General features: G+C 34.0%; 1 protein-coding gene across 1 annotated transcript; it reads left to right on the forward strand.

Annotated features, from left to right (window-relative positions):
• The first annotated feature begins 1,720 nt into the window (after nt 1-1,720).
• On the forward strand, nt 1,721-5,525 carry LOC120079031 (uncharacterized). The gene is made up of 3 exons (XM_039033213.2): nt 1,721-2,051; nt 3,299-3,457; nt 5,222-5,525. The coding sequence occupies exons 2-3, from the start codon at nt 3,310-3,312 to the stop codon at nt 5,371-5,373; spliced, it is 300 nt and encodes a 99-aa protein (XP_038889141.1). The 5' UTR covers nt 1,721-2,051; nt 3,299-3,309; the 3' UTR covers nt 5,374-5,525.
• The last annotated feature ends 10,782 nt before the right edge of the window (nt 5,526-16,307 follow it).

Here is a 16,307-nt window from a genome sequence, read left to right on the forward strand (position 1 = left end):
TGCAGATCAGAAGCTCCAACGATATGAGATTAATTGACTAAACTCATTAACTAAATTATTCGATATTCATTAATTGTAGGTACACTCCACTAAAGACCCACATGTGCACTCTTCTCACTACAGATATATTTATGTGTCCACGGATATAGATTAATAACAGCAAGTTAGTCCTTCAAGATTGTTTGTAACGCCAACTAGGTCAATTTACCATTTTATCCTTGGATTACCTCTAATTGCTTAAGTACTAGTACTCCTCTTATGAACAATTTATTTATGGTTCAACCTTCTCAGGTTAATAACAGGGTAGGGCCCTTTGTTCAAGTCTCAGAGACACCACTTAAAGGAATATTCATCTACTTACTCTGAAATCGGGAAGGAGTGAATTTCATCTTGTATTATTATGTTCCCAGCTCCCCACTCGGACTTGCTCTCCAAAATAGTAGGCTTATTGAGTCGACAAACTGGCCACTCTCACCCATACCAATCAAAGGACAATCCCTCGTGAATAGAAGTTCATAATAGAATCAAGATTAAAACTAAGTTGCCTAGGTCATCCAATTGAAATAGGAACCTAAACAGTTAACGACGTTACATCTAGTAGTTACTATTTCATGGTTCGGTCTTATACAAACTCATTATATAATACACTCACTCGTGTGTCACCTACACAAATGCATTGGATCATTGTATTTGTATCACCAGGATAAGGTACACAACCTTATCCCTATACTATAGACCCTTTATGTTGTATCCTTGAACATTGATCCCTATATATCTCCACATACAGTTTGAGACTCATAAGACAACCTTGGATATTAGTTTATTGAATTTAGTGTTATTAAGAAAAAAATATAATACAACACAATCAATAACATTAATTAACATCGATAATATTTTGTTGATGACAGTCAATTAATAATATTTACTATCTACAAGTTTTAGGGCATAAAACCCAACACCCAATTTCTGAGTTATCCATACAAATTTCTCAAATTAAAATTAGGATATTGACATAATAAGTTAAAAAACAATAGAAATAAAATTTAAAAACTACAATAGTTAAAAGAAAAAACTCCACTCTCTTTCGGTACTTCTCCTCTAAATTCTAAACCTCAAATTCTTTAACCGGCAGCGGGGTGCCCTTAAAGCATCAGTACGTCGACCAAGAGTTGTAGTTTTCGTCTCAAGCAATTGATCCGTGTTTTTCTCACTCCCATTTTCTTCCGTATCATATCACTTCTTTCTATCTTTCGTTTGATTTCAATTTCTCTGCCTAATGATTCATTATTGTCTATGACGCACAGATACTTTAGAGTGGGCAGAGAATCGGTATCAGATATTGATATGTCCAGATACGTAATATATACGTGAAATGAAATATCTAATTTTTTTGTATTTCGTAGGAGAATACGACTGTTAAAAAATCTTGAGTTATTGGGCCCAATTTCAAGTCCAAAACCAACGACCCACTTCATTTCAATTTCATAATTATTATTTATCAATTAATTGTCAAATATGAATTATTAAATAACTACTAGAAAAGAAGAATAAAATTGAGAAAAAAAATAAAATTATAAGATTTCGAATGTATTTAGATTACATTTTCAAATTTAAGTCATTTGAGAAAAAATTAAGATCTTTACAACTCAAAAATAACAATCCATTTTTAAGTATATTTTAATCCATTTTTATAAAATAAAGTATTTAAATAAAATGAATTCTTTTGAAAAATATTTTTTCCCCCGATCAATCCAAACTTACTCCCTTTCCTCCCCACGCCCCACTAACGATCTTCTTCTCTTCTTTCTTCCCAATCTCAACCCTGAAAACGAACTTTGAGCAGACCGCCGCACGCCTGCACCTCAGCTCGCCTAAGACCGCCTCACCTCCGTCGATACTCAGACCGCTGCACCTCAGCTCGCCGTGACTCAGACCGCGGCCAATCTCAACCATTCGACTGCGACCCAGTTCTTTTCTTCACCTTCGCGCCTCAGCTCGCCGCCATTGACGACCTCGACCATCCTCGCCGCACCTTGCTGCCACCGTCACCGGTTAGTTTGATTTCAAAGCTCTTTGTTTTTTCCCACACTGTTGTGAAATCTGAAAATCCCCATTACTTTTAATTTGAATAGTAGTTAGGTAAAATGGCATCTTCATGCTCAAGCCATGGTCAATCATCTCCTTCTATAAACTCAACGTCCTCCATTGTTGAAGATGAAACAAAACCTCTTTGGAAATATGTGACCAAAATTCATAAATTAGGTGATGGGGGTGGAAATTTCTATGGGCAATGATGATGATGTTATGGAGGTTTAAGATTTGAACGCTTGAGGTTTTTCTAGTTTCTAGTGTACTTTGTAATTTGGGAATTAAATTATCTTTTATGTTATTAATTTGATATTGTATGCTTTGATGGACTACATTTAGTATCTTTCTTTATATTATATTATATATATATATATATATATATATATATATATATATATATAAAATGACATATCCTAAAGTATCCATATCTTAGTTTTTTAGAAATGGATGAATGGTCGTATCCTATTGTATCTATATCGCGAATCCATATTCATGTATGTTCTTCATAGATTAGTGTTAGAGTCTAGTAATTTGTTGCAAATCGAAAAACTGAACCCAGAAATCTGAATTGGAATCCGTTTGGTTTAAACAAACCCCTTTATACTTTATGTAAAGTAAAACCCAACTCTTCTAATTTGAAGAAGCCATGCCCAGAATATGAAATGCAGTTAAGACAAGGTATTTTGTTGGTAATGGTAATTCTGTTAGAATCTCCATCTGTAGAATCAAGTATTGTTTCTTGCCTTTAGAACAATCTAGCGGTGGGAATTAGAATCACAGTGATTATGATTTTGAGAATCATCTTTAGAATCTTGATTTAATGAAGTGAATATTGATGAGTGTAAAGTTTTTTACCCTTCATTTGTCCATAGTCTTTATGTTTGATGGTACATTGTTTTTTATCAATGTTTTTATTTTGAATTGAGGTGTATGCTCATACTAATTTCAGGCTTAGCTCGTCTTTTTAAGAGGGTAAAAAAACCTCAAAGCTCAGTTAGCCTTTAAAATTGTTTATACTCTTAATTCTAAGGATCTCATGATTATGGTTTTTGTTTACAAGGTCATGATTAACATTTGGACATTGACTCGAGTATTTTGGAATGGGTTTACTCTCATTTTTTTTGGTTCCAATGACTGAATTTTGGGTTATGCATAAGCAGTGGTTGTTCTAAGCTTAGTTTATGAAATTGCCAATTTTGATCTGGTCCAGGACATAAGCCGATGGCTCTTAGACGATTCTTAGGCTTTTCAGATGGTGAGGTCATGAGATCAGATGCTAAGCCTTGCTCGCAGTTGATGAAACAGACTGCTGGGTTATGTACTGTTGGTGGAGGACTTGCTTTCTGGATTCTTTGTAGATTGCACTATGGTCTGTCAAATATTCTTCTCAGCTCATTTGAGTTTATATACATAATCAAGTTTAATGTCTTTCTTTCTTCCTGATCAACTTTCAGTGAACACAAGTGGCACTTTAATCAATAATTGTTCTCTAATATATTCTAATATATTTACTTACTTAATTTGAATAGAAGCCACAGCGTTCTAGATCTTTCTTTAAATATACGTGTAGGGCTACATGGGTTGGGTTGAAAGGGTTTTTTAGACCAACATGAAAATCTGGGTTGATTAGATCAACTACCCAAAAGACGAATAGGGTCTCCGTCCCAACTCTTAAATTTCAGGTTGGGTTGGTTTGGGTCACTGGGACCCAAAGAAGAGCTGAACCCCAGGAGTGAGAGTTGAGGAAAAAAAAAAAGTTAAATCAAGATTAGAGATTGTGAAGACTGAAAAAATGTAGTTGTAAGATGGAAAACAGAGGCACGAGAGACTGCAAAAAAATAAGGGGGGATGAGAGAGATATGGATGCTCGATAAAGATGGGGAGGTTGAGAAGGATGGACGGAGAGTGAGACAGGGAGAGACAAGAGAGATAGAAATCAAGACTAAGGTATGATTCAAGATGAAGAGAGACAAGGGAGACATGAGAAGAGAATTGAGAAGTGAAGAGAGGCCTGAGATGGAGAGAAATGGTGTGAATGAACCCTCTAAAACCCCCAACCTGAGAACCGAACTGATTTTTCTGTTCTCCAAAAATCCAACCCAAATGGAAACCAAGAAAAGATCTAACCCAACCCAAACTGGAAAAAGATCTAAGGGTTGAGACTGTTGGGTTTGCCTGAGTTGTTTGGGATCTTGAGTCATTTGAACACTTCCAGTCCCGTATATATGGAGTTTAATTAGATATCAGGACTAAATTTACCAAGTATGAATATCTCTGGAAGTACTTCTAAAACAAAGGTTTTTAACAGAAGTCTTTAATTACAAGCACCTGAGGAAAAAGTGCTTAATTATGGAACAAAACCGTGTTTGGTTCTGCATTCTTAAGAGTGCTTTAAGATTCTGTCATCAAGCACTTGGTCGAATGGTCCAAATGCACGTTATTAGTGTTTTCTCACGATACATTTAAGTGTTCTGGGCTTTGTTACTTTCAAACTTGTCCTAGTAATCAGTGCTAAAAGCACTCCCATATAGCGTATGCATAATTATTCTTTGCTGTATTTTTCACCTTTCATCTGTGGCTTTTGGGCTGTAGTACAAGGAAATTGAAACACTTTCTCATGTTATTTCAAAACAGAAACAATTGTGACTTTGTTTAAATCAAAATCAATGTTTATTTACCATTTCCTTTTAAAGTGGATTGCCTATGGTCCTAGGGGATTTTAATATTGTACTCTAAGAAACACAAACACTTTAGTTTGACTAGCGTGTCTGTGTTTAACACTTGGACACTCCGACCTTTGTTAGACATTTACTAGCATAATTGACATGTGTTAGACACTAGTTACACAAAGTCAATATAGGTTCAACATTTGTTTGGCACGTATCAAATACTTATTAAGTATCTTCAATAGACACCAATAATATAGGACCAACAAAGTTTTAGATGGAAATACATCAAACTATTTTTTTCAGCATATAAATGCATTAACTTGTTGACTTTAAATTTCAGCAATGTCCGTGTCAGAGAACTAAATTCTTGAAAATGATGTGTCACTATGTTCATATTGTATCCATATCCATGCTTCTTTAACCATACTTGAGCCTCTGCAATTCTGGATTGTGTTGTGTTATAGGTCCAAGAATTACAGTACCTAGGAGTCTTCGTTGGGCAGCTTGTGGAGCAGCATCGATGAGTGCAACCTCGGCTTTGCTTGTCCGGTTGTTTAGTCCAGAATGTGAACCTCAGAATATAGCTGCTTATGACAAAAGGAAAGTTGTAAAGTAATTGACATTCATAGAGTAATAATCTGTAAGACCCACTTCTAAAGCTTCTAGCTTTTGGTCATTTTTACATATTGGTTATGTAATTGTGTAACATTTTGTTGGATGAGGAGTTTAAAATGAAATAGAAATAAAAGAAAAATTAAAGAATTGGAATTATACGTGTCAAGAGAATTACTTTTGTTGTCATTGGAAAGTGTTTTATCGAAAACAAAAAGAAAAAAAAGTAAAAAGAAAAAGAAAGGAGCTTGAACAAGGAGAAAAACAAAAATGTGTGGCTAAGAAGCACAAACACTTTAGTTTGATAACATATCTGACACGTATTATACACTTGGACACTCTGACACATGTCAAGCACTTGTTAATGCAACAAAATGTATTAGACATGCATAGAACACTTGTTACGTAGACTAAAAAGACACTTATATGCCAATAATAGTAACTTTTAAAGTGTGAAATACATCAAACTAAGTTTTTAAGCATATAAATGCATCAACCCATTTACATTGAATTTTCTTTTACGGTAAGAATGATATATATTTTAAAACATGTATATTTTAATAAACGTGTTCTTGCCGTGTTGTGTCCTAGATTTATAAAATATGGTGTGTCTTCGTGTCCGTCTCATGTCGTATTTGTGTCTCGTATCTGTATCCATGTTTCTTAGACGTGTGACTTCAAAGAACCACATGAAGAGAGGGAAGTGGGAAAAAAGGAGAAGAGAGGGAAGGGGAAAAAAGGAGAAGAGTTGGGAAGTTAGGCTTCCACGTGAAGCCATGTGGAAGCATCTCTCTCCCTCGTCTCATGAGTTTGAGCCAAGACCATCACCATCTTCCTTCAACGAGCAACAGATCTCCGGCGACCAGATCGACATACGAATCACTTAGCACACTTGACTTCTTATTTTTCGATGGTATAGGCAATGCAAGTACTTATGGCAAAAGACTCGAAACTCAAAAGTCTCTTAAAGCCGACAGCGACACGTTTGCACGACAATGGTCCATAGAGTCACCCCTAATGTGTTTCTTGGAAGATTTACATGTTCGACAATGACCCATGCCCAAACGACCTCCAATCCGCATTACCCATTCCGTTTCAAGTCAGATTTGAACTCCAATAGCTTTTTTGGCTCCAAATTAGACTACACACAGTTGCTAGATGTCAGATCTGCAAATTTGAACACTTTCGGACACAAATCCTCAAAGACCCAAACAATTTTCAGCAAGTATTATGTAGTAAAGTTTGTTTAGACTCTAATTTTAGATTAAAGTATTTTAGGTTGGCTCTAATCTTGGAAAATCCTTTTGTATATAGTTGCGTGTTTTGGAAGTGCGTTGGGAGTTGAAAATGTTGTGACCAACTTCGGAAGTGGTTTGGAGAAGCTATAGGAAACGATTTCAATTCGGTAAGATCATTTTATTGAAAGAAAACATGGAAATAGGTGACTTTATCATATGGGTCTCACTTTCTTAATGTCTCCATGGATGTTTCTTATGTGCGTTGATTTGTGGGTTCTTAATTGTGGGGCTTATGAAGTTGTGGGTGGAAAATCTAGAAGGAAAGTAAGCTTTGAAGAGAGATAAACAAAGGAATGTGTAAGTACCATTAGGAGAATATTAGTATTGGTATTAGTAAGGACTATAAGAGTAATTAGATGAGAAGTTAGTTAGTGAATATTGCTATAAATAGGAGTAGGAGTGGTAGGAAGAATTTGGTGGGATTTTCTTTGGAGAATTGAAGGAGAGAGTAGCCCTCTCGAAAGGCTATGGTATATTGTAGTTTTATTATTGATATTGTAATATAAATCTATCTTTTACCGTTCTTATTTCTTTTTGTGTTCTTGAGTATTTTCTTGTTAGGTGGTATCCTAACAAATTGGTATCAGAGCTATTTATCTTGGAATATCAATTAGAAATAAATTGTGATCGGTTGAATAAAGCATTGTTAGAGGTATAGAGAAATGTGAGCATTGCAACAAAGGCTCATTGAATCTTTGGGAAGAGAGGGAAAGAGAGGAGAGAATAGCAAAAATCAAAACAAAAAAAGAAGAATCAGCAAAGAAAATATAAGAGAAACAAGAAACGATTGCAGTGGGAGTCAAATCTAAATCTTCTAGTGAGATTCCTATTGAAAGCGCATACGTGGAAGAATCTTCACTAATATTGAAAGGAATTGAAGAAGAAGGAATGTTGTTTGTTCCAGCAAGCTGCGTTGAGGGAAAATGGGCAACGGAGATAGAAGAGGAGATGCAATTGATGGAAAGAAAAGAAAAGAAAGAAGGCGATGGAGGGCTCCATGACAGAGGAGAAAAAGAGAGAGAGTAATGACTCGAAGATGGAGGAATCGAAGGAAAATAGTCATGAAGAAGATGGAGAAAAGAAGTGGAACCTGATTGTTGACTGTAAGATTGTATCAGCAACAGCGGAAGCACAAGGATCTTCTAAACTCTCAAATTCACTAATTTTGGCAAAATATAAAACATGCTCTTGCAGAAAAACAAGTGAGTTTCAAGATATACCTCTTATAGAACTTTTTCAAAGCTCCTTCTTCAGCTGCTATCTTCTCCGAATCTTGTTGCAGACCACCTCAAGATCTTCCCCACTATTCTCTTGGTGCTCTAGATTGAGTTGTAGGACACAAAACGAGTTTGAATCAAGGGATGAAGGAGAAAAGCTCACTACAGCAATCTTGTTGAAGAACCCTTTCTTCAACCTGAATTTTCTTTAAAATTCTCTATAGGTTGTATCCTTGTTTTTCACTCCAATCTCTTGACTATATTGCAGATCAACATACAAAGGAGTAAGTTGCAGTCATGCTCGGAGAAGACAAAGCCAAGATGATGCATTATGTGTGAGCTACTTCAAAGATGGATAATGGTAAATCTTCATTTTTCATTTTAAGTGTTTTGTTTTCTTTACTTTTTCCAATTTTATCACAAAATTCAATTTTGATTTTATAAAATCTATTTTGATTTTAAAAATGAAAATTTTAATTAATTTCATAAATTAATTATTAAATAAAACTTAATTAATTTAATATCAAATATTAAATTAATTTTAACACATATCCATATTTATATATTTAAATATATAAATTCTCATATTCCGTTTAATTCTCAAATTAAACATGTAATTATATCTCATATAATTACTAATTCCCTTAATTCTAATTTGAACGATTCAAATTAACTTATCACGCTATTCTAAAGCTAGTCCGTTACGAGCTAGTAGGGGGACCTCGCAGACCTACAGATCATGGGCTTCAACGATCCAAGATTAATTGGCGAAACTCATTAGACCATATTAATCTTCATTCGTTAACTAATGGGTCACTCCACTAAAGCCCATAGATGCACTCCCCGTAGATATGTTATGATCACATAATTTAACCATAATCAGCAAGTCGATCCTTCACAGGTTGTTCGTAATAACGGCTAGGTCAAATATCTGTTTTACCCCCAAGATTATGTCTTATTCCTCACATCCCTACTGATCCTCTAATGAACAACTAGTTTGTGATCTAATCACTAAACCAAACTCTCCCAGCCAGTGAGAGGGTGGGGCCCCTTGTTCAAGACCTGGATTCAGTACTTGAGGGAACAACCTTTCTCCTATCCCTAAACCGAGTAGGCGTGAATTCGTCTTGCACTCTATGTCCCTAGCTATCTATCCGATTTTACCCTTGAAATGGGAGTCTTATTGAGCCGACTCTGTTGAGTCAACTCTCAATTATGCAAATCTCTAAAGGCAATCCCGAATAAACAGGAGTTCATAGTTACTCAGGATTAAATCGAGTTACCTAGATCATCTAGGTGAAATAGTCAGTCTTATACAGTAAACAACGTTATAAATTAAGAGTGACTTATTTCTTGGTCCTGAACTTATGCAAACTTATTGCATAGGACGCCCTTATGTCATAACATTCACGAATTAGGATCACATCGTATGTAGCACTTTACAACTCTTTTTAACAACTACAGAGTAGGTCGCATCCAATGGTGTTACCAGAATAAGGTACCCAACCTTATTCATGTATTATAGATCATTTTGACTATTTACTCGAACCTGATCCACTCTTATGTCTCCACATAAAGTTTAAGTATTCATATAATAGTTATGGGTCTTAGTTTATTGAATTTAGATTTTCATACAATTTATGAAATCAATAACAAATTTATTATTATAGAAAATGTTTATCATTTTACAAACTGCGAGTTTTTAGGACATAAAACTCAACATTGACGTCCATAACCGGCAGCAAAGGGTGAGATAGTTGGAGACAAGGATTCGATGGAACTGGAAACACCGATTAAAGGAGGTAGAGAGAAGGGGACAAACCTTAGTAATGAGAAGGCGATATGGTAGTCGGAAGAAGAAGAAATGGAGGAAGGAGCACTTACAGGCAAACACATGGTTAGAAAAGCGAAAAAGAAAGGCGGCAAAAAAATCGACGGAGAAGAAATGTGTCAGCGATCAACAATGCGCGAACGAAGAAATTGTCATTGATTAAGGATGCAGAGGACGGTTGGCAGTGATGGAAAGAGAAGGCACCGATGGCCCAGTGGTTGGAATGGCAAAGATACTGATGGGAGAAACGACAAGCGGCGGAAACACTGGTGAGCGAAGTTGAAGGGAGTTTGTACGTGCTGAAACTTGAAGATGAGGGCGAGCGGCGATGGACAAAGAAGATGACTTGGGGAAGAGGAAATTTTCGTGGAAAGGAGGAAAAACATGTTCATATGCACGTAAAATGGGAAATGGTGGGGCCAGGATGGAGGGAATCAAGGGCAAAAGCAACTAATCCTAATTAAGTGGAATTTACATCATCGGCTGAGCTAATGTTCAAGAAAGCTATGGAGGCTCATTATTCTGTTTTGATCCAAATTGAGAAGAGTTGTAACTTGCGAAAATGGGAGGGAAGAAAAATCTGTCTGGTGGCGGGACCATGGACTGCAAAGTGGTAATATTAATTTGGGCTTGATAATGGGTTGGTTTTGCTGGAAGCCCACTATTATTTATAAGGAAGATAATGATTTATGGGCCCAACGTTTGAAGAGTTGGTGTAGGGCAACCCAAGTTAAAAGGGGTTGTTATATTCAATATCTGTTACATGGGCAGTGGGGGTTACTTAAGAGAAGGTTGTTGTGCTGTTTTGGACAACAAATTGATAATGGGCCTAGCCCATTAAAAGAGAATAACAGCAGTAGAAACGAAGAAAGAAGAATGTGGAGTCATGGGATGTTTATTGGGCTAGTCCAAGCGAAGAGATAGAAGCCCAATTTATTTTCAAGGCTGAAGAGAAGGCTATGCTGGTTTGAGTTTTGTATTCTCATAATTTAAAAAATAAAAAACAAAAGAAAAGAGAGCAAGAGAGGGACAAAAAAAAAAGGTTGCCCAATTTTGTGATTGTGTTTTATAAGCACACCCTGAGGACAAGGTGTCTTCGAAGGGCGGAGTATTGTAAGACCCCTAGTATAGAAATAGTAGGACTATTAGGAGAATATTAGTATTGGTATTAGTAAGGGCTATAAGGGTAATTAGATGGGAAGTTAGTTAGTGAAAATTACTATAAATAGGAGTAGGAGTGGTAGGAAGGGATGAAGAATTTAGTGGAATTTCCTTTGAGGAATTGAAGGAGAGAGTAGTCCTCTTGAAAAGTTATGATATATTGTAGTTTCATTATTGATATTGCAATATAAATCTATCTTTTACAATTTTTATTTCTTTTTGTGTTCTTGAGAATTTTCTTATTAGGTGGTATCCTAACCGAATAAAGGAAGAAAAGAAAAGAGGGAAAAGAATGAGATAACAATAGGTTGTGGATGGAAAAAAAAAAGGGAAGAAGATGAATAATGAATGATTTGAATTTTGAAGTAGTACAATTTCATTAAGGAGGAGAGAGAATATCTTTATATATGTTGGGTTTTAGTTTGAAATCTTGGATTTAATGGACACCATGTTCTAATTGATAAATAGGTATTTGCTCATTTTGGTTCAGTCACTCCAAGTTGAGTGGAGACCGGGATGACTGCGACTTGAAATTCACACGCCAATATTGTTGTGAGTGGTTCTTTTGTAAATACTTTTACTAATATAGCAATTTATGATTTTGAGTTTTTGACAGCACTCATGCTTGAGGTTCCTACTATTGATTTGTGTATTTTAAATATAAAGAAACTTGTGTTCATTCCACAATTGTATACTATTGAAAGATACTTTTGTTTATGATTTATGAGTTTAGCATAATTGCATTTCAAGGGAACTATTTTATGGGGAATTTTAACCATAACGACTCATTTATTTCATTGGAATTTATGGAAATTTGGTCATTTAGCAAAAGTTCTAAGTTATTTGACGAGAAATCAAGTATGTGTTACTTTTAGAAATGTCGATCTAAGTTTCATGATTATTTGAATATTTAGAACGGTCTTATGTTTACTAAAGATTATTTAAACTGTGAAGTAAGATTTCAAGAGAGTATGATTTCCAATACGATTTGAGAATAATGTGAAAGTTTAATTTACGATGCTTTAAGTATCATGAGAAATGCAAATTTTTAGAATTGATGAGATATATATATATATGTTAAGTTAAAAGTGGTTTCAACCCACTAAATCGATGTACCTTGCACGATCACTTGTATGCTATGAGAATATGTTTCTACGGTATGTACTAGTGTGTCGGCCCACAGGGGATGCAGGGGAATGTCAGGGCTATTAACTGCCAAATTCGGATTCCAAATCCTGGTCCAAATCCTAGTCCAAATCCTGGACCTAGGCATTGTTATAATAGAGCGCCTAAGTCGCAGGGGAATATCGGGACCATTAAATGTCAAATTTGGATTCCAAATCTTAGACTTGAGACAAGCATGCCTAAGCCGCAGGGGGAATATCAGGGCCATTAAATGCCAATTTCAGATTCAAAATCCTGAACTTGAGACATTATAGTATGACATTTTTGCTCTACTATGTGTATTGAGATTATCATGCACCAGTATGATCGATCTTGAATACACGTTTAGTGATGAGTTTTCATAGTAATGCCCCATTTTTAAAAAAAAAGATTATATTCTTGAAAGCTATACTTGGTTAATGATTGTGTATTGAAAAGGCATGTTCAAAGATTATGTTTTTGAAAAGCTAAGCGTATTGAAGATCTAATAGTTTTCTATTTATGGTGGTGTTGAAATACATTGGGAGGTACAAGTATCCTCGCAAGTAAACATGCAAGAGTTTCAATATCGTTCCTTGATAAACCTATATGTTAGTTTATGCTAAGGTAGCGCCTGAGTTCTAACAAGTCTATCAAGGTCGAGATCTGCCACCCTTTGTACATAAATTACATCATAATTGCATGAAATTGTAATATTGACATTGATTTTATAATGAAGTGGCTAGCAAGATTTTGACAACTTTATATCGATTTAGTCTTATGTTGACTATGTAAATTGAAAGTTCATACTTTTTCGGTAGTTTCAGTTGCTTATGATTCATGATTGTTGATCTGATTTTTTAACAGAGTACCGTGAGACAATTTTGGTTGTAGTGATGGTCTTTTTTTTTTTTTAATATGTTATTTGGGAATGTTGTAAAGTTTCTTTTTCATGTGTTTTTATTCGATTTTCCGAGGAAATTTTGCCGAGTTTTTGTTATATGATTTGATTTAGTAAAGTTTATTTCTAAACGGGTTTACAATGAAAAGTTTTACTGACTACTCGTTTTAGAAAATGCTTTTAGAATTTGACAATGAATTTCATAGTTTAATTAAAATCTATTGTCGTGATGCTACGTCCTAGGTTGAGAAGGGTTACTTGGGCTTGGTGTGATATAATCTTACTGTATCATTAAATGCTATAATTCAGATGTTTTCTTATTAGGAGCTAATTGATGTAATTAGTTTTGGTTAGTTTATGCTGTTATTTTTATGCCTTGTTGATTCTTATCAAGCCAATGGCCATGTGTAGATTGTATGTTTGGCTTCATGCCATAAAATTAAAAAGGAGTTTTAAGTCGAGCTTATGTTTTTTTTTCAATAAAATTTTGGTTTTCAGAAAGAAAAAAGCTTTTAGTCATTTAAAGTAGAGTGTCATTTTATTTTTCTAATTTTATTAAATTAGTAAAATGAAGTATGTTACTCTTTTATCCCATGGTTTGCGCATTTTCTATATTTGTTCGAGCTTATATTTAGATCTTATAACTTCAAAATTAAATTCGGTCATTGTTTTGGTTAAACGTCTTAAATTATTTTAAATCCTTATTTTTTTTTCTACTTGAAAATCCACATTTCTCTTTCTATATATATTTTACTTGATGTTAAACTCTAATACAAACTAACATAGTGACAACGATCGGTGAGGTTTGATTAAATGATAGGAACTTAAAGGAAACTTATCAAACCATAAAGAAGAAATTGAATAAAGTCTAAATATGAATGGAGAGAAGAAGATGATATGAAAACCATATAATATATATTGCTTATTAGGGGTAGTTCTGGAATTATTGTTAAAGCAACTTCAATTCCATTTGTTGAGTAGACATTTCATTTTGTAATTTTCTAAACAAGATATTTTTCCCCCCAACCCATACATTAGTTGGGTACATATCAAATATTCCTTTTATTTATGCAAATATGAATCATGGCCGTGCACCCTCTCAACTATTATAGTGAAGTTGTCCATCGGTTTCTATTAGTGTGTTCATGGATTAGGTTGAAAGATTTTTTAGACCAATCTAATTGTTCTAGTTATAAGTTTTTTTCAACCTAAATAACTCTTATTAAAAAATGAACTCAACCCAACTATGAAATATTTAGGTTAGGTTGGGTTGGTTCGGATTAATCGGGTCATTTATTTAATTTTTTTATAAAAAGAAGTAAAATGTAAATATGTAAAAATCTAATTTAATTGTTTTCATATATTGAATTAAGATTAGCAACTCAATTTCAATTTATGTAGTGAAAATTTTCTTTCTAAAATGTAGAGAAACGAGTTGTTGAAGAATAAACTATTAAAAAAATATTAGAATTAAATAAAATTAAAATCAATATATATATATATATATATATATAATTATATTATAAGTAATAAAAGAATATATTTTAAAGTTAATAATAAATTCGGGTTGGTTCGGGTTATATTGGGTTGGTTTGGATTATATTAGGTGAACTCATGAACCAACCCAACCCATAAAATTTTCATTTATTTAAACCCAACCCAACCTAAATGAGTTGATAACCCAACCCACACGAGTTGAATTAGATTGATTGGTTTTTTTGGATCATCAGATTTTTTGAACACTCCTAATTTCTATTTGACGTCCAAATTTAAAAGACGTGTACGGTAGTAAAACAAAATGGGGCAACTAGATTAGCAAAATGTGATGGGATGACATTCTCAAGTTTTGGTTGTGAAAGAATATTGTTCTTGGACTTTAAAAGATTTCATTATATCATTCAACTTTAGTTGTTGACGGGTAAAAGTTCTTGTCTTGGACACAATTATATTCTTATTAGAATAACACGTTGATTGAACAAAGATAAAAGAAAGATGAATGAGAAAAAAATGATTTTGTTGTTAGCATAATCAATTAACCAACTTTAAATCCCATAGTTGTCATCTATTTGAGAATTATCTAAATCCCTTATTCCTCCCCACCTTTATTTCCATCCTCATTTTTCTCGATCGAAATGACTCTTAAAGTTATTTTGAATTTGCTCACATTATTAATGTGTCAATATAATGATAAATATGAAGCCGAACAATTGATCAATAAATTAATCAACAAACGTGTATTATGCATGAAAAATCACAATATTTATCTTATCTTTTCTTTCATTCTCTTCATTCCATGACGATATATTCATAGTTTTGTCCACCCAATCCCTTATACCACCAATGTTCATATCATATCATATAAAAGAATGCAAACAATATTGTGGATGTTAGCAATAAACCCCTACTGACGGGTTATTTAGATTGGGGTTGTGTTAATTGAGGAAGGAGGGGAGGGGTTTCCAACTTATTTAGGAGAAAGGGATAGGTTTTTTGTCCCCATCCGAATGTGTCCCGGACACATTCGGGAATATTTTATTTTTTTTCCGTACGTCGCATTACAAAAAAAAATTAAACCGGTCATTTGGGAATATTTTATTATTTTTCCCTTGTACGCCACATTAAAAACAAAAAAAAATTAAACCTGACAGAATGTGTCTGTTGAACATGATCGTTTAGTAAATTATACACAATCACTTAGTAATTTTGTACACGATCGCTTAGTAATTTATACGCGATTGCTTAGTAAATTATACACATCGCTTAGTAATTTATACACGATCGCTTACTAATTTATATACGATCATTCACTTATCAATGATTTGTTTATCCAATTGTAGATCAATGGTGCTACTTCGCATCTTTGTACGATTTGGTGGGGATTGGGATGAGTCCGGAAGAAATTATGTTGGTGGTCATATGAAAGGTCTGAAAGTTAGAAATGATATAATAGTTAGTGAATTAGTGGGTATGATGTACCAACGATTGAATATCGATCCGAATATGTTTGATATACACATCAATTGTACTGTACAATATGTAATTTTAGCACCAATAATATTATGTACAATACCAATTATACTTTACAATATGTAATTTTAGCACAAATTATCTAAACGATCGCTTAGTTATTTATTTGCTTGGTTAAATGTACAACACCAATTGTATTATACAAATTTAGCAAACATTTATCTAAACGAAAACTAAACGATCGCATAACAGTTAGCTAAACGATCGCTTAGTATTATCTAAACGATCACTTAACAAAACCTAAACGATCGCATAACAAAACTTAAGCAATCGCTTAGTATTAGCCAAACGATCGCTTTATAAATTAGTACACGATCGAGTAATGGATATCTAAACGATCGCGTAACAGTTAGCTAAACA

This window comes from Benincasa hispida, chromosome 6 (assembly GCF_027475165.1).
Source record: "Benincasa hispida cultivar pf3 chromosome 6, pf3_genome.v1.1, whole genome shotgun sequence".
Lineage (NCBI taxonomy): Eukaryota > Viridiplantae > Streptophyta > Magnoliopsida > Cucurbitales > Cucurbitaceae > Benincasa > Benincasa hispida.